The 25941-nt window shown below is 48.6% G+C and overlaps 1 protein-coding gene across 4 annotated transcripts in view; it reads right to left on the bottom strand.

Moving 5' to 3' along the window:
• The window catches only part of RXRA (retinoid X receptor alpha), a 272985-nt gene that overhangs the window by 62807 nt on the left and 184237 nt on the right, over positions 1 to 25941 (bottom strand). For all 4 annotated transcript variants that reach the window (XM_054997345.1, XM_054997346.1, XM_054997347.1 and 1 more), the window contains exon 2: positions 9972 to 10237. In XM_054997345.1, the coding sequence (XP_054853320.1) occupies positions 9972 to 10237 (266 nt within the window). The remainder of the gene's footprint in view (positions 1 to 9971; positions 10238 to 25941) is intronic.

The raw sequence follows: 25941 nt of genomic DNA, 5'->3' as shown, positions 1-25941 counted from the left end.
TAATGCTGCAATAAAGGCTTGTAAATCATACAATTCGGGGGCTCTGGTATCATGAAAAGTCACATAACATTCTGCTGCTAATCCTTACAGCCAGGGCACCAAATGGATAACACGGCTCTGTTCAGAAGGGAACAGGTGGCCCCACTCGTTAAAGAATTGCAGCGCTTGCACTGTGAAAAAGCCCAGCTTGCGTGGCTCTCTGTCAAAAGAGGCTTCTAGTTTCACCCATCCCATTGGGATTTCCATATGCCTCGCTCGCGCATCCAGATAGACATTGGCAGGAGGCGTTGGGTAGCTCCATTCTACACATGAGGGTGCCGGTGTTCTCCCGATCAAAGGGGCATTCGGTACAGCCTGCCACGGCTGCGGTAGAGGGTCTACACTAGGGGCCCTCCCACCAGGGACGGCTCTCGGAAGCGCCGTCGGCCGAGGCCTCGGCAGTCCCTGGTTGGGTGGTCCCTGCCGGGACCCGATGGCTCGCTTGGGACTGGAAACCGTTGGTGCCACAGGAGGAATGGGCTCAGTCTCAGTGGCGACAGAATGGGTCGCCATGGGCGCAACCAGCAGTGGAGGCAGCTGTGGGACAGGTGTAGGCACTGGGATTGCCATCATCTGTTCCACCAGCTGTGCCACGTGCAACAGCTCTCCCCTCAATGCCTGCACTTGGGCCTCCAGTGTGGCATAACAGGCATCTTCGGCCTGGGAAGCCACAACAGTTTCCTCCCCTCCAGGCACCCCGGGGGCGGGGGCAGTGACCTGGAGGATTTCCTGCTCCCAGACACGCTGTAAGTCCCTCGCTCGCACCCAGTCCTTGGCCAAGAAGTCCGGTTCTGGCGGGGCCCCTGAACTTTGGGTGGCACCCGCTTCAACAAACATCCCAGAAGCATCCTGGTAGTCGCTTGTTCCCAATAAACTACCTTCCTGGGGCTCTTCGCCATCTTCACCGGCTAGCTCCAGTATTTGTACATCTCGCAGGGCCAATTGTGCCGTGTCCAAGGAGACCGATGGGGCAGCTTGAACAGTCACGTGCAGCCCCTCACCCAAGGGCTGTTGTAACTCGCAAACACTGGCCGCCCATCCCTGCGCAAGGCTGGTTACCACTAACATATCGTAGCGCATTATCTGAACTTGTTCCATGAGGACATTCAAACGACCCCCCCCCTGGGTGATGGAGGGCGGTAGATAGTCCCACTTTCCGGTGCCTCCACATAGCACCTGGCTGTCTCACCCCACCAGAGATCGGGGAGGTCGCTAAGCACAGCCGTGTGAAGTGCCGCCGTAGAAGATTGGAGTGACTCCCAAGCATAGTCCTCTCCCACTTCCCACCCTGCTGAGGATTCAAGGATGGCGGGGAGTTGGAGGTCCAGACTGCTACTGAGTCCCGTCCCAGCAGAGTAGCGGGCAAACAGAGTCCCTCTGTGCCGCTCCTTCTCGCGTGGCCTAGGGGCCCACTGTCTCCGGGTAGGCAGGGAAGTCCACAACAGATGTGAAGCCCCGCTCCTGGGGATTGCACCTAAGTCGGCCCATGAGCCTCCACCCGGCGGTATCGGATCCAAAAACTTCCATGGTTGATTGGAAAGGCCCTCCACCTCCTCTCCCAGGTCATATGACTTGATCGGTGTAAATCCGGTAGCCATCTCGCAGGGGTGTAGGTTGAAGGGAGAAAGGGAGGATTTCTCAGCAATACGTCAATCTATGGAAAACAGGATACGTTGAAACTGACTCCCCCCTTGCAGCAAGAAATCCAAGCTCTCTTGAGTCAAGGTTTTTTATTGAGAAATCATAACTAAAGCATATATATGCTTTAGAGCTCCAGAATAAGCTAAAAGAGAAAAAGGAAATGTTCAGGAAATGGAGAGAAGGACAGACCTCTAAAGAGGAGTATGTGAGGGTTACTAGGTACTGCAGATCAGCCATCAGAGAGGCCAAAGCTCAGTACGAGCTGGGTCTGGCCAGGAGGGCTCGCTACAATAAGAAAAACTTCTACAGATATGTGAGAAGCAAACACAAGGTAAAAAAGGCAATTGGACTGATGTTGGGAGTAGATGGAGAAACTCTGATGCAGGACACAGAAAAAGCAGACAGGCTTAATGACTTTTTTGCCTCTGTTTTCTCCCTGAAGAACTCAGGCACATCTAGAGATAGTAGAAAATGTAGCAGGACACCTGAGTGGCTAGTTGACATTGACAGAGAGGTTGTGGAGAGGCATCTGGCTGCACTGGATGAATACAAATCCCCTGAGCCGGATGGGGTGCACCTAAGAGTGCTGAAAGAACTTTCTAGAGAACTTGCAGAACCCCTGTCCATCATCTTCAAGGCCTCCTGGAGGACTGGGGATGTGCCACAAGATTGGAGAAGAGCTAATGTTATCCCAATCTTTAAGAAAGGGAGGAAGGATGACCCGGGAAACTACAGGCCGGTCAGTCTGACTTCTGTTGCTCGGAGGATATTAGAACAGATTTTAAAGGGATCAATCTGTAAGCATCTGAAGGACCGCTCAGTGATCCGGGGAAGTCAGCATGGTTTTGTCCCTAACAGATCTTGCCAGACCAACCTGGTGTTCTTCTTTGATCGAGTGACCAGCTTACTGGATCAGGGGAACTCTGTTGACGTGATTTATCTGTATTTCAGTAAAGCTTTTGATAAGGTCCCCCAGGACATTCTGATGGGCAAACTGGAAGACTGTGGAGTGGACTATAGGGCAGTTCGGTGGATAGGGAACTGGTTGGAGGACCATACCCAAAGAGTGGGGGTCAACGGCATTTCATCAGATTGGAGGGAGGTGTCCAGTGGGGTGCCGCAGTTTGGGGCCCGGTACTTTTCAATATTTTTATCAATGATCTGGATGAAGGAGTGGAAGGGCTACTCATTAAATTTGCTGATGATACCAAATTGGGAGGAGCAGCAAACACCCAAAAAGATAGAATTAAAATTCAACAAGACCTGAATACTCTGGAGAAGTGGGCAGCTGTGAATAGGATGCAATTCAACAAAGACAAGTGCACAGTATTACATCTGGGCCACAAAAATGGGAAGCACAAATATTGGATGGGGGATACACTTCTGGGCAGTAGTAAATGTGAAAGAGATCTTGGGGTAAGAGCGGACTGTAAACTAAATATGAGCAGTCAGTGTGATGCGGTGGCAAAAAAGGCTAATTCAATCTCGGGTTGTATCAAAGGGGCCATAGCGTCGAAATCGCAGGAGATCATAGCCCCTCTCTATACTGCCTTGGTCAGGCTGCACCTGGAGTACTCTGTGCAGTTCTGGAGGCCTCACTTCAAAAAGGATGTGGACAGAATCGAGAGGGTGCAGAGGAGAGCGATGAGGATGATCAGGGGTCTGGAGACTGAGCCCTATGAGGAAAAGCTGAGGGCCTTGGGAATGTTTAGTTTGGAGAAGAGGAGATTGAGGGGGGACATGATTGCTCTCTTTAAGTATTTGAAAGGCTGTCATTTGGAGGAGGGCAGGGAGCTGTTCCAGTTGGCAACAGAGGGTAGGACCCGAAACAATGGGCTTAAATTACATGCACAAAGGTACTGGCTGGATATTAGGAAGAACTTTTTCACGGTCAGAGTAGTTAAAAAATGGAATCAGCTGCCTAGGGAGGTGGTGAGCTGCCTTCATTGAGTTTTCAAGAAGAGGCTGGATGAATATTTGTCAGAGATGCTTTAGGCTGATCCTGCACTGGGCAGGGGGTTGGACTAGATGGTCTGTATGGCCCCTTCCAACTCTATGATTCTATGACTGAGGAGCTAATCAAATGACATTCATAAGTATATACAGTTGTTCCTGGGAAAGTACAGTTCCCACCTAAAATCCATCAACTTAGTTCCGGTGAAATTCACTAACAAACTATCCCTTTTGTGCAGCCCTAGAACATGTTTTGCATTTGCTTTCACACACCCCGGCAGCTACCAATCAAGGTACTCAAACCTGTTGTCAAACCCAGGAACTTACAGTTGGAGCCTTTTGTTCTAGGTGGGTTCTACCTCAGGGCACATTTTACCTATAAAGGTAGGGCCCTGGCTTCATTCAAATGGTGTAAGCTTCCAGGCTGCTCCCTTAGGGTCACTTCTTGTTACATGCTTCCAGATCCATAAGTGCTGATCCCTTAAGGTTTGCCAAAGCCTCTTGCTCTCTTAGCCAAGGACACTGGTGTTCGAAGCTACTCTCTCTTCCCGCAGACTGGATCCCTCTTCAGGATAGGTAGATATATTTGCTCCCTCTCTCTCTATTCCCAATTTCTTACTAAGCTTCCTAGGACTCTCTCTCTCTCTGTGTAATTATTTTTACTTCGTAATTCTGTGTGTATGTGCATGTCATTTTCATCTTAATAAAAGTTATTGTTGGACCTTAAGAACCAGCCTTGTTTGTTGTCTTGGGAAGGGACCTGGTAGAAACTGGTGACAGATCCGTGCGGTTACCGGCCTCTTGCATAGCCATTCTCCTTGCTAGCGAATGCCCCCACAAATCATTTTATTGCAAGGAGACCAATTCCAGTAACAAATGCAGAGAACAAGGCCTTGTGTTATATATGCCTCTCTGCATATCTGCCATGAATGTATTCTGTGGTAGGTACTGGTTCTCTGAGGGCATGAGAAGTTTCTTGCTGATGTTAAGGCAGTAGGTTATCTCTCAAGTATTTACTTTATCTTTCCCCGCTGCTTCCAGAAGTGTCCTTGAAAGCTACTTGCGGCCAGCTCGAAATGTATCTTTCTTGGGAACGCTGATGATTTCATTCTTTGTTCTGTCTAGTCTAAACCTGGCTCTTCCCTGGCAACCCCCGGCTCTTTTGTGCCCAGAAACTCTAATGGCCCTTATCCTGATGGCAGGAACGTTCCCTATAACTAACCTCACCAAACCCCAATTACGTCACTTCTGCCAATGGACTGGTCTGAGCACCTTAAACTTGCTGAATCTCTAATAAAGTTACTTCAACCAATACACCTGCATGATTGCTGTGGAGGAGTGGGGATTCTAGCTGCTAAGGACTGACATTTTACCGGCGAAAAAGGGAGAGAAAAAGAAATCTCGCGGGAATCAATATAGAATTATTCAATTCTTACGTTATATTACTAAAGTATTTTCAATACCAACTACAAGAAAAATTGTACAGTCTACTCATATACAATCAATAAAGATGTCCAGAATGTCTATCGTCTGTGTGTATTCCTTAATCACGGTGTGCAGATGAGTCTTCACAAAGTCTTCTCATATAAATTCAGTTTAAAGAGTACAGTGAACAGAAAGTGGAACTGTCACTGAACTGCTTTTTATAATTAGTTATGTTGCTTTAAAGTTTTGGATTGAATAATGAGGACGTGATTTAAACCGTAGTTGAAGTGATTGGCCACATGCAGGAGAAGATACAGCTGCTGTGGCTTGGATACTGGAGACATACGCGTCCATGTTAAATATTGATTGAAATATTTCATTTTGTGGGAATATAACAGGTCAGTTCCATTTGGGGGAGTGTAAAACACTTATGTGATGTTAACTGTATATTAATATAAGAATGTTACTTTTTTACAGTTATAAACCACGCCCCTGACGAAGGGGACGAAATCTGTTTGTAGCCGGCCCCAGATCGGGCGTGGCACTTTCTGTTCACTGTACTCTTTAAACTGAATTTATATGAGAAGACTTTGTGAAGACTCATCTGCACACCGTGATTAAGGAATACACACAGACGATAGACATTCTGGACATCTTTATTGATTGTATATGAGTAGACTGTACAATTTTTCTTGTAGTTGGTATTGAAAATACTTTAGTAATATAACGTAAGAATTGAATAATTCTATATTGATTCCCGCGAGATTTCTTTTTCTCTCCCTTTTTCGCCGGTATAATTAGCGGGAATTGCCTCCGTTCTCTTCTCTCAGTTGTTATTAAGGACTGACATTTTGGCAGAAGTCTCTACTTCTGGAACCAGGACCACAACTGGGGCCATCTGCACAATGGCAAGGCACCCTGCAGTGGACATTCCCAAGAACCCAGATGAAACTTCAGATCAGCCCAAAGACCTCGCAGAGCTGCGTGGACTTGGCACAGCCGCCGCTGTGTCTATGGAAGAAGAGACGGCAGAGTGGGCCAAGGGAGTGGAGCACCATATTAGCTCCATTTTCCACCGAGACAGCTACCTACCATGGGGAACTGTCACCCCCCCCAGAGGAGCCGGGGGAGGCCAACCTACTAGATCGCCACCCAGTTGCCCCGCTGCCATGGGGAACAGAAGGGGGGCCGTGAGGATTTCAACCCCTCCCTCTACCTTCTATGGGGGCCCCAGCCCCACAGCAGCCAGGAGGGGTGCCAATTGGGCCACCCCTGCAACCACAAGGAGGGGTGCCGGTCGGGCTGCACTTGTCACTGTTGCAGCCGCCAGGAGGGGTGCCGGCTGGGCTGCCCCTACAATCGCTGCAGCTGATAGGAGGGGTGCCGGTCGGGCCGTACCTGCCGCCACTGCAGCCACGGCCCCTTCACCCGATTTTACTACCACCTGGATTGCCAGCCACCCCACAAGGGTCCCTCCTGCTATGCCACCACAGCCGGGGTGGTGCAAATTGGATGCACAGTTCAAGGGAGACCCTGAAGAGTTCATAGTGCAAGCTTTGGAGTTCTTCCAAGAGTGGGGCCATACTTTTCTGAGTGAGCACAGTCGAGTAAACCATCTGGGGTCCAGAATAGGTGGCTCGCCAGCTAAGTGGTATGTCACCCTGTACGAAGCCCGGGCCCCACAACTGCAAAACCTCAATACATTTATATGGACACTATGGGCTCGGTTTGAGGACCCACTCAAAGAGGAGCGGGCAGGAACCAAAATGAAGAGGATGCGATAGGAAGTCGTCCCGTACGTGAATATGCTGCGGAGTTCAGTCAGTACGCAGCAAAAGTGCATGACTGGACAGAGGGAATCAAAATCGCATTTTTCCGGGCCGGGCTAAACCCTGATTTAGTGGCCAAGGCCTTGGTGCAAAATGATCCCAGAACTCTGCTGGGATGGATCCAGCTCACTTGCTGGATCCAGCTCACTTGCGAGGTGGAGAACCGGGAGCAAGTAGTAAAGCTACTGAAGATGTAGCACCAGGGGGCAACCAAGAAACCCCAATTACGTCACTTCTGCCAAAATGTCAGTCCTTGGCAAGTAGAATCCCCAGTCCTCCACAGCAATCACACAGGTGTATTGGTTGAAGTAACTTTATTAGAGATTCAGCAAGTTCAAGGTGCTCAGACCAGTCCATTGGCAGAAGTGACGTAATTGGGGTTTGGTGAGGTTAGTTATTCATGGAAATATGAAGACAGAATACATTCATGGCAGATATGCAGACAGGCATATATGACACCTTGGGCTAAAATCCCTACCTCATTCCTGGTATTCTCCAAATGGCTTTTGGGGGCAAGTCACTTTCAGGCTAGCCTACCTCACAGAGTTGTGAAGAAAAGATCCTGGCACGCTGCCCTGAGCACCACAGAAAAAGGGCAAGGTGCACACATGAGAAGACAGATAGGGAACAAAGATTCAGTCCCCAAACCTCAATAGCCCCAGCCATTGGTGCAGCTCCTCTGATGTCAGATTGCTTCACTGAAGAGAAATTTGCACCTTATTAGTAGATGAAAGAAGAAGTTTTCACAGCTGCCTCCTCTCATTTGGAGCTTTGTTGACGGGCCCACCCCTGCCTTCCCCTCCCCAAGATCCTGAATCTCCCATGGTGACACACGGTGACTCAGATTCTGTAGGGTTCTTGATAGGGGGCTGCTTGATTGGAAACCCTTCTTTGGGACAAAATGTTCAGCATAAATTGTCCTTCTATCTTCTCCCAACCTGGGTTCTAAGTGAGGAGGAAGCAAATTCTTCCAGTGGCACATCTGACCCATGCATGGTGCAGCCAGCTTCAAGCAGCAGGAACTGCTCCTCCAGTGTGGTAAGGAAAGCATTCTACACATGCTCAGAGATGCTTTCATATGCAGCCTGTTCACAAGCTCAATAGGTCTCAAAACTGCCTTTCTTCCAGGAATGCCAAGGAATCCATCTGCATCTTCCACAGAAACCATGCAGCAGCAAAGGATTCTGGGGAACATTCTCAATTAACACAAAGAGTTGGCCAGGCCTGTTGGCCTGCATCACGGCCCTGTATGAATGCAGGCCTTCTTCTTGCATTGGCAATGTGGAAGAATCCAGCTGCATTGCTATGTCCCTTGAGATGCTAAAAGGCCCAGGGTGCCAGTGGACATTGCTGCTTCCCCGCCCCCACCCCAATTCCCAGGTTTCTGGGAGAAATAGTGCTGATGTGGGGAGGGATTATGGTCAGAGCTCCTCCCATGCGGCATGGGACTTGTACATTGCTTCCAGGTTGCAAAGATAGCCTGATAAGGGGCCCGAGGGGACATTCAAGAATTTACCCTGCAGTGCCTTACTGATCACACCCAGGGAAGATCAGAAGAAGGTGGCCCAGGAGTCTTGATGGGAATCTTGCTAACTATGGCTGACTTTTCCATTGTGGAACAGCTGAAGAGCTTCCAAGGGACCCGAAAGCCCATGAGCAACAGCTGGATCTCGCCACCTCTCAACTTGGAGAGCTCTGCAGTTCAGAGCCTTTTGTATTATTATCATAATCCTTCTTAAGCAAAAGTGTATTTACAAAAGCCATTTCCATTCAAACAACTACAAAGAACAATTAACCATTAAAACCATTAAAAAATAGTTAAGACTATAGCCTACTATAACGTGGTTGTTTAAGTAATACATGGACACCAGATGTCTTGAGAAGACTTAACAGACACACCAGTGCTCTTTGAATGCATCAAATGTATCCCTAACGTGCACTGCAGTATCAGTGCAGGAGACCCAGAGGGCCTATTCCCTCCTCCTGAGGAAAGTATGCCCTCCGGTCACCATAAATCAGGCTAATAAAGAGGCAAAATGCCTGGCAGGTGACAGGTTCCCAGAAAGAAGGCAGAATAAATACAGCAGCACCAAATGGCAGGGGGTGGCCAATTTCTTGGTCTGCTTCCCCACCCACCCTCTTTAATGAATGTGTAACACACAGCCAACAGCAACAGGTGGAGGGCACTCCCTGCTATTTTTAATGGGGTGGGGAGACTTATCTCCTTTTGGGGGGGAGGTTTTTTGTTTTTACATAATCTTCCATCAGCCCCATTGCCTCTCCTGCTTCCTGGGAAGGAAAATAAATCTTTGCCCTGCAGGAGAAAATAATACTAATAATACCAATAACAAAGGCCAGCCTGGAAAGAGGAAAACCAGAGCCCTGCTGCTCCAGACCTGCCAGGGGCCTGGCCAATCTCCCCTCAGCCTCCCTCTCAATGTCAGCCTGGCTCTTTTCTCTGTGGCCTACTGGAGCACTTCCGGTCCAGACATCCAGGTCTTTACTGGAAGGTGGATGTGTCTACACATGCAAAGAGAGAAGTGCATCTCAGCACCAGACCAAAGGGCTCCCTCGCCCAGCAGCTTCCAAGCAGCTCTCCATCAGTCCAAGAAGGGGAGGGCTTTCTCTTGGGGCTCAAAGATAAAGGGCCTCTCAACATGGAAGGGCCATTTTACCTGTTACATTCAAGAGACTTCACAGATTTGTTTTGTTTTACTGGCTTTTGATGTAATAATAAATGACTGAGTGACATTCGAGAGCCATCAGGTACAATCTACTGATCTGATCTTTACAAATCCTTTCAAGCCAGCCCCCTCATCACATCCTCCAGCAATACATTTTACATAAATAAAGATAAATAAACTCCACAAGTTAACAACACACACTGTGGAAAAATATTTCAGTTCACCAGTTCTGAACCTACTGCCTACCAGCCCCTGTATTATGAGAGGAGGAAAACTTCCATCTCACCCCAAGAATCAGTAGCTTTTCAAAACTCTATTGCATTCTCCCCTTTCATCCTCTCTAGCACATTCGCTTGGAAGGGGCTCCAGGCTAAGGCGGAGGTCCTGCTGTGCCACTCACCTGTGGGCTGCCAGTGCCAAAGCCGAGGCTTGGTGTGGATGGTCCAGACATCGAGTGAGTGCCCATGGGAGAGCTGATGACTGAGAACGGAGGCCCCAGGCCATTGAGGGGCGAACTCAGGGTGCTGATGGGCGAGTGGAGTTGACTTGGGGACCCCAAGGAGGAGCCGATGCCAGGCCCAATGGATGGATGGAGGGAAGGTGTGGTCATAGGCCCCCGGCCAGTTGGAGAGCTCAGGGAGGTGGGATTGACTTGGGCAGAAAAATCTGCAGAGACAGAAAAACACGATGAGTGGAAAAAGAAAAAAGGATCTCTTCATTAACCACAGTTAGAGTCACAACTATTTTTCTGATCCCTCAAAACAGAAAAAATGGGAGAGAAAATCTTTTAAAAAATTATTTTGATCAGCTTTCAAAAAAAGTTGTCCTTTTAAGGACAGTTAATGAGATCAAAGCAAAAACCCCTCAATAACATGAGCACTGATTTATTATTTACTCATCACATTTGATCAAAGGCACATGCCTGACACATCATTCCATTTGATTAAAGGCACATCACCCCATTTTACCCATAATCCCTTGTAAAGCAGGTTAAACCGAGAGTGGCCACTCACCCAGCAAACTGCAAACTTCTGGCCACTCACCCAGAAGAAAACACAGCATTGCATCCAGTCTTTTAAGCTGTCAACTCCCAAGCACTGAATGCTGTCATATAGAGCCAGCTATCAAATATCAGCTGCAAAACTAAACAGTACATCATGTCACACATCAAATATCAATCACCAAATATAAGATCTTGAAATAAAGGCTGTCTGGTGTCAAGTCGAGAGTTCACATATCCAGTGAATTCTCTGCAGCTCTCCCATTCTGCATCAACTGCACCTACTGCTCAGGGAGCATCCTTATTCCTGACATTGGGGAAAATTTCCTTTAGTGTGCACACTAGAACTTGCCACATTGCAGCTCCCCCACCCCGTCTCTGATGGCACAGCAGGGGGTGGGGGGCATGCATCTTGCCTTTAGGGCTTATAGGTATAAATGCTCACTTGTAGGCCATTTATACCTGTCAAAACAAACTATTGCTGAAGGTGGTTGAATGGTAGGAATTTTTTAAAAAGCACAACTAGCCCCTCTCTGTAGAAGTATGGTGGTCTGCCCAAACACAATGGTCTGTTGCAAGACCAATCTAAGGCCCATGGCAGGCCAGCATGAGGTTGCCGGCCTGGGTATGACAACAGGTTCCTCTGCACACCTTCTTCACAGTAAGACCCATTGAACTCAGCAGGGGTTTCAGCCTGAGCTTCCAAGGCCTGCTTGCCCACCACACCAGATAGGCTCTCAATTTGCAATGGGTTGGGGGGCAGGGCCTCCTCTGCCTCCTAATCTCCCCCCATGAGGGCTATTGGCTGGGAGAGCTTCAGAGTGAAAAGACCTTGTAATCCTGTTGTGTTTGCAGATTTGGAAGGGAACTTTAGCAGACACAATGGGAGCAGCTGACCCATGTTTTGAAACAAATTCAATCCAACAAGGATTAAGACGGAGCCAAGGACCTCCAGACTCTCAGGCATACTCACCCAGCAATTTCTTTGTGAGGACCCACTTCCCTTCCACAAAGTATCCACAAAGGGAAAGGGCAATGCAGTCACTCATCCCCCCCCCCCCCCGCCACAACTGTCTTTGCCTGGCACTTCACATGACAACTGTGTTCACTGCACCTTGGGTACATCACTGTTTCCTGCAGCCAAACTGGGTCTGCCACATAAGCTTTTGGGTCTGCCACATAAGCTTTTGAGAATCACAGTCTCTTTGTCAGATGCATGCATCTGATGAAGAGAACTGTGATTCTCGAAAGCTTATGCTACAATAAAGTTGGTTAGTCTTAAAGGTGCTGCTGGACTCTTTTTGATTTTGCTACTGCAGACTAACACGGCTAACTCTTCTTGATCTAAAACCTTCTTGACACTATCACAGTCAGCATTTTCCTCCCTGCCCCAAATTCATTTGCTGCTGCTTGCAAGAACAGGCAAATGTTGAATGGCATCCAGGCATTGCTTGCAGAAGACTTCAGGGGAGAGATATAGAACTCAACTACACGAGCTGCTCGACACGTGTCAGCTTTCTGCAAGTTTATCTGGGAAGTATAGTCGGGCCAGCAGCAGGGCCAGAAGGACAGGAAGAGAAGAGTCACAGAAGAGAGCCCAAAGCTGACAGGCCGCTAGCACAGTGGCAGAAGGAGCTGCTGAGGTGGCCGCTGCCCATAGTCTCAGCCATCCCTTCTCACAGAGAGAGTCTCCTTCCCCTCCATGTGAGAAGGGATGGTTGAGTCTAGCAGCGGTGGCGGCGGCAGCCTTAGCAGCTCCTTCTGCCGCTGCTAGCTGCCTGTCAGCTTCAGGCTCAGCTCTCTTTGGGCTCCTCTCGCTGACTCTTTCCTTCCCTGTCCTGCTGCTGCTGCTGGCTGGACTGCACTTCTAGACAAACTTGTGGGAACCTGACATGTGTTGAGCGTTTCGTATAGTTTAGCTCATAGGTCGGAGGCACCCACGGCTCCCCCAGGAACGTCTATTTGTCTTGGCCTGTAGGCATCTGTCTAGAAAAGGGATCCTCTCTCTCTGTGTGTGGCTCTGCCTCCTGCAGGCAGCAGTCATTTTGTACTTGTGCCCACCACCCTGTGTCAAAATTCCAAAGGTGCCCACAGGCTCAAAATGTTTGGGGACCTCTGCAGTAACCCAACAGTTCAGGAATGTGTTCATAAAGAGAAAAGGACTGTGGATTATACCGTCATATTTTAGGACATATTATCAGGTTGCTGCATGTATCACCCTGTTGTCATTTCACTGTTTTCTTCCGATGTAATTTTAAAAAATCATATCCACACTTTGTATCATGCCAAATATGCCCTATTCATTCAGATTTTGGTAATCTTTCTCCTAGTACGTTGCTCCTTAGATGTCGCCTCATATTGATTTGTATTGATCTACACTGTGCTTATTAAACGTCTCTTCATATCGACTGTTACTGTGTACACTGTATACTATGTAATCCACCTTGAGTCTCAGTGAGAATGGCACACTACAAATACAGTAAATAAACAAACACTTGGAAGGAACCAAGACTGTCCTTCATGCTGTATCACATAATGCCAATGCACCCTTGACACAAAATATGGAGATGATACAATGGCTATTTCAGATGACAGTCAGTGTGCCAAACTAGGACCTTGGAGACCCGGGTTCGAATTCCCACTCTCCCATGGAAGCTTGATGGGTGATTTTGGGTCAGACACTCTCTTAGCCTTATCTACCTCACAGGGTTGTTATGAGGCTAACAGCAGAGAAGGAAACTGTATAAACTCTCCTGAAGAAGGTTGAGATGAAAAATAAACAACAAATGTATGTTTTCATGCATTTTTAATGCCTTAAAAGCACACCCAAAACATAAAAAGTGTGAAGTGGCCCTAAGATCCAGGGCTGTGTGATTCACTCAAACGATCAGGGCATGGAGCTCCGCAGAGAGGAGCAGTAGCAGCACTGTTAGCTACTCTAACAATTTTGTGAATGAAGGCTGCTTCCTATCCCATCTGCCCTTGCTAACAACACCCTCTTCCTGTTTTTTCCCAACCTTCCCTTCCTGTGCGAGAGTTTCCTTCTCTTAAAGTGACAGACACATTTCCTAAGACATCGCTCTGCATTGGCCTTGTTTTGCCTGATGGAAAGATTGGAGGTGCCTTTGTAATATTTCTGTTTGTATAAATTATAGTTGTCCTTCAGCTTTCACACACACATACCCCATTCTATGGGTCTCCAGAAGCTGAATTTCTGGGACAGCATGTAGGTGGATGGGGCATCAGATGCAGTACAACTCAAGTGCAAGGAACACAAAGGGTTGCCATTGTATGCACACCCTTGTGAAGTGCAGGTCTTAAGGGACTTGGTGAGCCTTACTTCTGAGTACACGCAAAATTGGGCAGCCTGGCACCAGAGATCACCTGCGCAGGCTTTTCATCTGCTACAGTCCATGTGAGTAGTCTGGAATCACTGATAATATAGCAGTGGAGTATAGCATGGATATATGGTTCCCTACTATTTCTACAAACATTTTCTTTTTAAACCAACACATTTATATTTATTATTTATTTTGTTACCCACCATGGGTCCAGACTTGTTCAGGAGAAAGGCAGGCTTGTAAATATTTTAAATAAATAAATAAATAAATAAATGCCTAGAGATTCGGCATGAGGACAAGAGCATTTGGCACAGGGTGCAAGCATCCAAAGCAGGTGGGCAGGGAGGAGTCCTGCATGGGAGGCCAAAGACCTTCCAAGTACAAATGCGTGTCCCTATTTTTACCCATGCAACGCTGGAGGGGGTTCCCCTGCAGCCAGGATACCATGTGAGCTCACTTGGTGTATAACAGGAGATTTCTGTGAGTCTTCCCAGGAACAGACACCAGGCCCACCCCCTCCCATCCCCCCACAACCAGCTTCTCTTACTCATCCTGTTTACATGTAGCAGACAGTTTCCAAGTGTCAGGCAAGGAACAAGGTGTGTTTATTAGAGCGGCACTCTTGGTGGGGGCAGGATCCCTCTACACACAATCAAAGAGGTTTGAAGTCACCAGACACATCCACATATGCACCCTCTGGGCAGGCATGTGCGCTTGTTGTATCTCCACAGGAACATGGGGAAAGTGCATGCTGGGCCCAGAAACAAGCTTCCCCAGACTTTCAACTTGCATGCTATAAAGCAAGTTTCTAGTCCTGGTGGCTGTGAATATATGCTTTCAGGAATGTTAGCTGAAACCTCAGAAGTCGGAGAAGGGGATGAATTTCCAGGTTACCCTGCCCCTCCCCATGAGAAGCAAAACCAGATTTAAATTATGCAAGAGAAAAGAATGTGCGTATATTTGTTTGCTGTGCAAAATCAGGATAAAAGGGTGCCACACGGAGCTTCTCTCAGACACAATTTAGATTTCTATTAGATTGTTTTTTAAACCATTCCTCCACAGAGCTCAGCAGTATATATGGTTCTCCCTTCATTTTCTTCTAGATCCTTGTTAATACCTAACCACTACACTACACAGCCTCTCAATTTCCTGGTTGCAACTGCTAATTTGGTCGGCATGGAGTAAACAAAGCCCTATCCACCCATACACACACATACACACAAGGAGTGTTTGTTGTGAGGCATTGTATTCCAACTTCTTGCACAGAAGCACCACATTCCGAAAAAGCTGGCCCAAGACAATATGGAAGATTCCAGCAGCAAGAGGGCTGTCAGGTCTATTGCCCACAGGCCCTCCATCTTCTCTTGATTTGCAATCATCCTCTGTATGTGTGTGTGTAGTTTTTCACATAGGCCGTCCAGCTCCTGGGAAGACAGCACACTTATCTCGGATGGCTCACCACAGAGGCCTTGAGACGGTTCCTGCCTACTCACCCACTAACTATGCCCAGCTGGTTGGGCACTGGGGGTGGGGGTGGGTTCACAGGGAGGGACTGGAACATACATTATTCTCAGCAAGAGTTCTGCGTACAGCCAGACGCTTTATTTTGCTTCTGTGTAATCTATGGACATATATATGCTTTAGTTATGGTTTCCCAATAAAAAAATTTTGATTCAAGAGAGCTTGGATTTCTTGCTGCAAGGGGGGAATCGGCTTCAACGTATCCTGTTTTCCATAGCCTGACAAATTGCTGAGAATCCACCCTTTCTCCCTTCAACCTACACCCCAGCGAGATGGCTACCGGATTTACTCCGATCGAGTCGTACGACCTGGGAGACCTGGGAGTCGTACGACTCGACTCCGATCGAGTCGTACAACTTTGGATCCGATACCGCCGGGTAGAGGCTCATGGGCCAACTTAGGTGCAATCCCCAGGAGCGGGGCTTCACATCTGTTGTGGACTTCCCTGCCTACCCGGAGACAGTGGGCCCCTAGGCCACGCGAGGAGAAGGAGCGGCACAGAGGGTCTCTGTTCGCCCGCTACTCTGCTGGGACGGGACTCAGTAGCAGTCTGGACCTCCAACTCCCCGCCATCCTTGAATCCTCGGCAGGGTGGGAAGTGGGAGAGGACTATGCTTGGGAGTCACTCCAAACTTCTACGGCGGCGCTTCACACGGCTGTGCTCAGCGACCTCCCCGATCTCTGGTGGGATGAGACAGCCGGTTGCTATGTGGAGGCACCGGAAAGTGGGACTATCTACCCCCCTCCATTGCCCAGGGGGAGTCGTTTGAATGTCCTCATGGAACAAGTTCAGATAATGCGCTACGATATGTTAGCGGTAACCAGCCTTGCGCAGGGATGGGCGGCCAGTGCGAGGAAGTTACAACAGCACTTGGGTCAGGGGCTGCATGTGACGGTTCAAGCTGCCCCATCGGTTTCCTTGGACACGGCACAATTGGCCCTGCGAGATGTACAAATACTGGAGCTAGCCGGTGAAGTAGGCGAAGACCCACAGGAAGGTAGTTCATCGGGAGCAAGCGATTACCAGGATGCTTCTGGGATGTTTGTTGTAGCGGGTGCCACCCAAATTTCAGGGGCTCCACCAGAACAGGACTTCTCAGCTAAGGAGTGGGTGCGAGCAAGGGACTTACAGCATGCCTGGGAGCAGGAAATCCTCCAGGTCACGGCCTCCGCCCACGGGGTGCCTGGAGGGGAGGAAACTGTCGTGGCTGCCCAGGCCGAAAATGCCCGTTATGCCGCACTGGAGGCCCAAGTGCATGAGTTGAGGGGAGAGCTGTTACACGCGACACAGCTGGTGGAACAGATGATGGCAACCCCAGCGGCTCCAACTGCCCCACCGCCCCCACCACAGCTGGTTGCGACCGTGGCCACTCATTCTGTCACCACTGAGACTGAGCCCATTCCTCCTCCTGTGGCACCGTCGGCTTCCAGTGCCAAGCGAGCCATCGGGTCCCGGCAGAGACCACCCATAATAACAGCCCTGGAGGCCTGGACCAACTAGGGACTGCCGAGGCCCTGGCCGACGGTGCTTCCGAGAACCATCCCCGGCGGGAGGGCCCCCACTTCAGACCCTCTGCCTCGGCCACAGCAGGCTGTACCGAATGTCCCTTTGGTTGGGAGAACACCAGCACCCTTGTGTATAAAACGGAGCTATCCAACACCTCCTGCCAATGCCTATCTGGATGCGCGAGCGAGGCATATGGAAATCCCGATGGGATGGGTGAAACTAGAAGCCTCTTTTGACGGAGAGCCGTGCAAGCTGGGCTTTTTCATAGTGCAAGCACTGCAATTCTTTAATGAGGGGGGCCACCTGTTCCCTTCCGAACAGAGCCGTGTTATCCACCTGGGATCCCGGCTGGAAGGATTAGCAGCAGAATGGTACGTGACTCTTCACAATACCAGAGCCCCCGAATTGTATGATTTACAAGCCCTTAAAGCGGTGTTACGAGCCCAATATGAGGGCCCCATGTTGGGGGAGAGAGCCCACACGAAGCTCCAGGCCATACGGCAGGATTCCCAGATGGTGAGAGACTATGCCGCCAAGTTCCACCAACTCACCACCAAGTGCCCAACCTATCATGAAGAAGTCAAGATAGAACTGTTCAGGAACGGAATGAATCCCGAACGATTAGATCGGGCCCTGATGCAGGATGATCCACCCACCCTCCCTCCTAAAGCTGGGTGCAACTGGCCTGCGAGGTCGAAAACCGCACCCAGGTAGTCCGCCTGGTAAAGCAACACCAGCTCTTGGGGATGAGAAGAACCAACCTACCTACCCATGGCCAGCCGGCCCCAGGAGGACTGGGGCCTGGCAGAAAACTGCGGGACGTTCGCTGGAGGCAGGGCTTATGTCTCCAGTGTGGAAATACTGAACATTTCACAGCACAATGTCCCCTAAAACCCCCTCCGGCGCCAAGACCCGTACCCGCGCCGTGAGCACCGAGAACGGAACGTAAGGCCCCCGTACGGTGGGGAAAGCCGGATACTGGACTGGAAGCTGAGGAACTACTCGCTCCCGAAGGTGAGATACCCGCGCCGTCGGGAAACGCGGAGGACCTGCTGTAAAAGGGCCCAAGCGGCAGGTCACCAAGGAGTTCACCCCTTCCGAGGTGAGAGAAAGGGGGGCCATATTGTTCATGCCAGTCATACTTGTAAACCCAAAACGAGGGACTCATGTGTGAGTACAAGCCCTTATAGACTCCGGGTGCTCCCGGGATATCATCTCGCCTGCCCTAGTTAATGGCTTGAAAACCCATGAACTGGACGATCCCATCGTTTTCGAGCTAATGGACGGGTCAAGCATGAGTCCTGTCCCCTTTGAAACAGAACCCGTACCCACGGGAATGGGGAAGCACTGGGAGGCCCGCCCCTATGTAGTCAGCAATGCAGCAAAATATTCCCTAATACTGGGTAGCCGCTGGCTAGGAGACCATGACCCCTTCATCAAATGGTCATAAGGGGTTTTCCTATTCAAAGGAAGTCAGTGCGGTGCGCATGCGTGGATGAGGGAGTGGGGGGGACCCCTCCCTCCCCCCTGAACATCGCCTTCCTACCAGAGGAGTAGGAGAAAACCATTCCCCGGGAATACAGAGATCTCCGCCTAGCCTTCAGCTAAGAGGAAGCAGATGAGCTGGACCCCCACCACAACACTGACTGTGCCATTGAACTGATTCCCGGGGAGAAGTTACCCAAAGGCAAACTGTACTCCATGAGCCCGGCGGAGCGCCAGGAGCTGCGGAAGTTCATAGATAAAAATTTAGAGAGGGGGTTTATAAGGCCCGCTAGCTCCCTGCATACCGCCCCCATCCTGTTCGTCAAAAAGAAGGACAAGGGGGTTGAGACTGTGCACAGATTTCAGAGGCATTAATGTGGTATCCATGTCAAATGCCTACCCCCTCCCTTTGATTCGAGACCTGCTCAGCGTGGTGGCCCAAGGCAAAGTCTTCTCGAAACTGGATTTAAAAGATGCATACTTCCGCGTTAGGATACGGGAGAGGGATGAGTGGAAAACCGCCTTTAACACACCCTTAGGACAATACCTAGTTATGCCTTTCAGGCTTAAAGGCGTCCCAGCTGTATACATGACGCTTATTCATGAAGTGCTCCATGAATACCTGTACAAAGGGGTGGTCGTTTACCTTGATGACGTTCTTGTCTATACGGCGGATAAGGAATCACATCTTGAATTGGTCCGGAAAGTGCTAAGCGCCCTTATCAAGCATAAGTAGCCTGTCAAACTGTCCAAATGCGAATTTCACAAGGAGGAATTGGATTACCTGGGCTACTGTATATCGAGTCAAGGACTAAAAATGGACCCAGCTAAGGTAGAGGCACTGGAGGGGTGGGAAGCACTCCAAACGAGAAGGCAATTGCAATCTTTCCTGGGGTTTGCCAATTTCTATAGACTGTTTATAGAAAACTTCGCCCAAATAACTCTGCATTTGACAGACTTATTAAAAACCAAGGGAAAGGGGGGACAAGAGAAAAAAACCCAAGCCAAATTACAATGGACCCCAGAGTGTCAGCAAGCATTTGAGAAGCTGAAAGTAAAATTCGTCTTGGAGCCCGTGCTGCAGCACCCAGACGAAAACCGCAAGTTAATTGTGCAAGTCGACTCCAGCGACGCGGCAGTGGGGGGGGTGTTGCTACAACCTGACGCAGAAGGCAAACTCTGCCCCTGTGCCTATCCATCCAAAAAATTTACTGATGCAGAACGCAACTTGAGCGTGTGGAGCATTTGCCGTTAAACTTGCTCTTACTACATGGAGGCAGTGGCTGGAGGGGGCTAGAAGCCCATTTGAAGTTTGGACTGATCATAAAAATTTAGAGGCTCTCCGCACCCCCAGAAAGCTGAATGCTAAACAACTTCGCTGGGCTGAATTCTTCTCCAAGTTTAATTTCACACTTAATTAACTACCAGGGCGAGCCAACTTCCTAGCAGATGCCCTGTCACGAATGCCCCAACATGACAGCCAGAGGGAAGAAATTATTGACACAGTGTTTTCACCAATCCAGCTGGGAGGGGCAGTGACAACTCGTAGCCAAACGGTGAAAAAACTCAATAAGAAACTTGATCTCTCTGACTGGAGAAGGCGGGTGAAAGAGGAAGTGGAAAAGGAGGGCGAAGGCGTGCCTTGCAACGAGCTCACACAAACCGAAGCGGGTGAGTGGTACAAAGGCAACAAACTGTATATTCCACCCAGTCTACACAAGGAAATTCTTCAACAGTGCCACGACGCCAAATTAGCTGGTCACTTCGGCTACTTAAAAACCCTCCATCTAATTCAGCGCCAGTTCTGGTGGCCCAACATGAGACAGGACGTCTCCCAATACGTGTCCACCTGCCCAGTCTGTATAATAGGGAAATCCAGAAGAGGAAAAACCCCAGGACTACTCCAACCGCTAGAGACTCCTTCCAGACCTTGGGCGGTGATCTCAATGGCCTTCATCACCGATCTACCACCCTCCAAGGGGTACACATGCATATTAGTAGTGGTGGATCTGTTTTCCAAACAAGCACACTTCATCCCTTGTACCACTATCCCAACAGCCAAAAAGCTAGCCAAGTTGTTCATGAAACATATAGTGAGGCTCCACTCATTTCCCACCAAAGTGATCTCGGATCGGGGAGTGCAAGTTGTGGCCAACTTTTGGAGGGAGATCCTCCAAGTTGCCGGCATAGAGCAAGGAATAAGCTCCACCCATCATCTCACCACCAACGGACAAACGGAACGCACTAATCAAGTACTGGAACAATTTCTATGCTGCTACATCAATTATCAGCAAGACAACTGGATAAACTTTCTCCATTTTGCTGAATATGCGTACAACAACGCAGTACATGGTTCCACGGGGGTTTCCCCCTTTAAAATAGTGCACGGATATGAGGGACAAGCCCTACCCTTTACCACCAACCCAGAGACTCGTAAGGCAGGAGACCTAGGAGAATGGTGGTCCTCCTTAACAGCTCAGTGGAGTATCATCCAGGAGACCTTAAAGAAAGCCAAAGAAGATTACAAAAAGTATGCAGATCGGCATCGCACTGAACAATGGAACCTGCAACTCAGAGACCGGGTGTATGTCTCCACTAAAAACTTCAAAAGTGATCAGCTCTGGAAAAAACTAGGACTCAAATACATGGGTCCCTACCCAGTAAAAAGAGTAATCAATGAAGTGACAGTAGAACTTGAATTGCCAAAGAACCTATGCCAAATGCACCCAACCTTTCACTTTAGCCTGCTAAAAAAAGCTCCCCCACCCGATGAGTGGCACCCTGAGAGAGGCGTTCCACATCCAACCCTAATTGATGGCCAAGTCCACTATGAGGTGGAGGAGATCTTGGACTCTAAATGTTAAAACAAAAAACTTTACTACTTAATATGGAAAGACTTGGATGAAAGCTTCAGGGAATGGGTCGAACATTCCCATGTTAATGCTCCACGTCTCACAACTACCTTCCACAAGAAATACCCATCCAAGCCAGGGCCAGGGGGGTGAAGGGGGACCTTTGAGGGGGTAAAATGTCAGGTCTGTTGCCCACAGTCCCTCCATCTTCCCTTCATTTGCAATCATCCTCTGTATGTGTGTGTGTGTGTGTAGTTTTTCACACAAGCCGTCCAGCTCCTGGGAAGACAGCACGCTTATCTCGGATGGCTCGCCACAGAGGCCTTGAGACGGTTCCTGCCTACTCTCCCACTGACTATGCCCAGCTGGTTGGGCACTGGGGGTGGGGGTGGGTTCACAGGGAGGGACTGGAACTTTGTAGCAAGCATTCCATACATCATTCTCAGCAAGAGTTCTGTGTACAACCAGACGCTTTATTTTGCTTCTGTGTAATCTATGGACATATATATGCTTTAGTTATGGTTTCCCAATAGAAAAACCTTGATTCAAGAGAGCTTGGATTTCTTGCTGCAAGGGGGGAATCGGCTTCAACGTATCCTGTTTTCCATAGCCTGACAAGGGCTCAATCCACCAGGAAGTTATTCTGCATAAAAACATCCAGGAGCCGAGCAAGGAAAAAATAAACACCAACAGATCCACAGCAAAGGCAATTTTTACAAACAATTGTCAGACCAAATTAAATTTTGTGTTGTGTAAGTTCTGAAACCACAGAAACACATTAGCAAGGTATTATCTTCCCCTAAAATTGCAGTTATTTTCTCTGCATAGAAAATGTTTATGCATTGACATAAAGTTCCATTATGGGTAACAGAAGGCTCAAGTGGAAATCTACTAAGTAGTTCAAGAGAGACATCCATTCCACACCTACGCCTCATCTCCCTATTTCTAAAGCCAGGATTCCGCTTTCATTCGAACCCAGTTACTCCCAGTTGGTATGCTGAAACAGAACTGCTTGCATGCCACAAGAAATACAGTAAGAGAAGGATCTGATGAACCCAAAGCAGTCAGTCACAGAGAAGGCTGCCCGTTTTGTCACTGTGTGATTTCTTTTCAATCAATCTAGACTAATTCTGCTGTGTCTCTGAATCAGACATGATTAAGCAATCAATTGCTTCTGGAAAGAAAGTTTACAGGAGAATCAGTATGTGGCTAAGATTGCAAGCTGACCAGTTTTCCCCCGGACAGCACGTTTTGTTTTTTTTTATCATACAGTCCAGGGGAAAAGCAGTTAAAATACCAGACAGAAAAATGTCCGGTATTTTTGTACAGGGGGGAAGATCAGCTGGCTGCTTGCCTGCAGGAGCTGTCAGCAGCGCCAGCAGGCCTTCCAGGGCCTCCTCAACCCCTTTCCCCTGCTCTCCTGTGGGAAGTGGCCTCCTGCCTTGAGCAGGGCTGGAGGAACCCTGCAGCTGCTGTGATGCCAGGAGAGGGGCCCGCCCACAAGAGTGCATAGACCGGACAGAGGCCCCAGTGGCAGCACCAAGGCAGCGGCTGTGAGGGATACCAACCATCCGATGCACACTCATGCCAGGCACAGTCCACACACCAACACCATCAATGGCTGAGACAAGACCGGCAGTGGTGGACCCAGTCAGGCATCCCGGCTGCTGCAGCACCTGAAACAGCCCCGTCCACTCCACCCTGCAGAGATGCACGGATTGGCCAAAGAAGTGGCCGCCAGAGGAGGCAGAAGAAGCTGGAAGCCCAGGATTGGGCCAGCAGCTCTCAGTCAGGCCAGAGAGGGTAAGCAATGGTCTGAGCAGGCAAATGGGGTGGGGATCCCACCAGATGGTCTCCATAAAGGCCCCCATAAGCAGGACAGTGGGATGAGAGAGAGGAGAGTGGTCAAGGAGGAAGAGCAGAGTGTGAAGGAGGGCGCACGCGTGAAGAGCAGAGTGGTGCAGCGAGGGACCGAGGGTGCTGTATACCCCCCCTTCCCCCTGTCTAGAGGCCTGCCCAAAGCCCACTGATTCTATGAGCCACGCCCCAAAAGTGCACCCCCCCTCCCAGCTCCGACACCCTGGTGGTGGAGCCTGACAAGGCTAGACAGGATATATTGTCGAAGGCTTTCACGGCCGGAGAACGATGGTTGTTGTGGGTTTTCCAGGCTGTATTGACGTGGTCTTGGCATTGTAGTTCCTGACGTTTCGCCAGCATCTGTGGCTGGCATCTTCAGAAGTGTAGCACCAAAAGACAGAGATCTCTCAGTGTCTCTCAGTGTTTGACACTGAGAGATCTCTGTCTTTTGGTGCTACACCTCTGAAGATGCCAGCCACAGCTGCTGGCAAAACGTCAGGAACTACAATGCCAAGACCACGGCAATACAGCCCGGAAAACCCACAACAACCATCTAGACAGGATATTTTCACATTCTGACATCCAAAGTAAGTCAGAATTTAATGCCACAACACACCTAACTCCACAGTTATTCAAGTATTTTCCATTTCAAAACTCAGCCCACAGGTAGCAACAGTCCTGGATCCAATTCCAAAATTAATTAGACACTGTTATGCTGTGCAGGACACAATAGCTTCCAAGCTAGGGTTGATCTCCACATACATACCATGAACGCATTCTCGCAAGTGTCGCTTTTGACACTTCCATGCTAATGGCATGAAAGCCATAAGAGAACCACTTTCAAAGCAGATATATGTTCTAACCAATGAATGTTCTGTACTATGTCCATGGGTGCCAAAGTCTCAACCCACTGGTTCTTCCTCCAAACCTCTTCCTTCAGTCACTGTAGCTCAACAAGCATACCTTCACTTTTTTGCTGAACTTACATCAATGTTTGTTCTACTCAAATCTTAGGGAAGTTAACCATTTCATTCACTCTTCTCTTCCTCTTTCAAAGGCCAAACCAGAAAATTATGGGGTGACACATTTCTCCACAAATATGGGGGCTAGGGACTTACCAGCTTCTGAGTTTTAAAGATATGATGGCTAGGATTGTCAGGATTCTCTAGAAGGTTCTAGGTGGCCACCTAATCCCATACAACAGCACACCAGATTTGTACAGCCAGCAGCCAGCCAACTCATCTTCAGATCAAATCTCCACTCGGTCAGCTGGGCAGGGCAGTTTTGGTTGGCTGGAGGGGGGGGGTCCTTCCAAAATGGGTATAATAGGCATTTCGGGCCATCTTTGGGTGGGCACAGAAAATTAACAAAAAGATTAAAAGGTAAAATTCAAATGAGGTGACTGTTCAGAAACAATTACACCTACTCCTGTTCCCGCCCCCAAACCAATAGTGTGAAAAAGAGGGGAAAGGAGGAATGTGGAAGAAGGGTATGTCTGAAAAAGGGAAATTTTAGAAAAACATGTTCAGAGATCAACTATGGCATGGGGTGGGGGCCTGTACCACATTCTATACCACTGTTGCCTGCGATGATGAAGATGCAATAAGCCGCTTAGGAGAGTTTAATGGGGCTATATTGCAGCCAGCCTTCCATCATGCCCTGGGAATGGTGGGGAGTTGCCACCAAGACTCTGCCTCTTCCTCGAAGACTTTTCAGAGCACAGCCCTGAGCAGGCAAAGGCAACAAGCCAGCCAACAGGTCGGCTGGGATCGTTATGGACTTTTAATGACATTTAACTGCAGTTTAATGGGTTGCAGGCAAATTGGAAATGATAGAATTGCCCATAGGAGGCTTCAATGAGTTGGAGGAAGAAACTAAAAAGACACTGCTAGTTCAGCTAAAAGAAATGGCTGGAATTTTTCCTGCTTTTACGTATTTTTTACATCTTTCTTTCCCAGTCAAGGCAGGCAATAGCAGCCATTGTAAAAATACAAAAAACGAACACATCCAGATGAAAATATGTGAATGGATATACACCCTTATACCCAATTCCATGAGTAGTTTGTGACCATACTCCTCAAGGATGAGACAACGTACTGGGTGGAAAATCAGAATTCTGAGACTCTCCACTTTCTTGTCAAAAGTAACCACAGGCTAACGGAAAATCTGCAACAAAAAACAGTATCTACAAATGCTACACAATTTTATGACAAATGCCAGCATTTTTTGAATATATTACTGGTAAAGAGCTGCAACCTCCAAACCAACTATATCGAAATATTTTTAATATGTAGATAATAACTGTCATTTCTACGTACCCAAACAAATTGTTTATTAATAGCAAGATCTTTGTATTGAATTTATTTTGTTAGGAATAATGTACATAGTTATCATAGTCAATGACAAGTTATGACTGTATCATATAAGCTGAATTACTATCTCTATTTTTTATATATGCTGTATACCTTTCCTGTATCCATATTTAAATAAAGTTATATTTTAAAAGTTTTTTAAAAAAGTAACCACAGGCCAAGTTTTTGCCCTCAGGATTGTGAAGGGAAATTGTGGCAGAGCTTGACTTCAGGTATTGGCATCTGGCAAAGTGGCTTTCGGGCCCCGAGCACATCCATTTTAAGGTGCTAAATAGGGGGCTGTGATCTGTCTTTCTGAAGCAGCTTTTATATCTGGATTTATGCTGATTTGGCAAAATCCAGTTATGCCGGGAGTGTGGCAGAGGCAGGGGGAATGAGTGACTGAGTGGCTGACGGTAGGAGTGAACTGTTTTTTCCTGTCTTTTAAGGGAGGGG

The sequence above is a fragment of the Eublepharis macularius genome, chromosome 14 (assembly GCF_028583425.1).
Source record: "Eublepharis macularius isolate TG4126 chromosome 14, MPM_Emac_v1.0, whole genome shotgun sequence".
NCBI lineage: Eukaryota > Metazoa > Chordata > Lepidosauria > Squamata > Eublepharidae > Eublepharis > Eublepharis macularius.
Note: the sequence above shows the minus strand (reverse complement) of the source record. Positions and strands in the feature narration are given on the sequence as shown.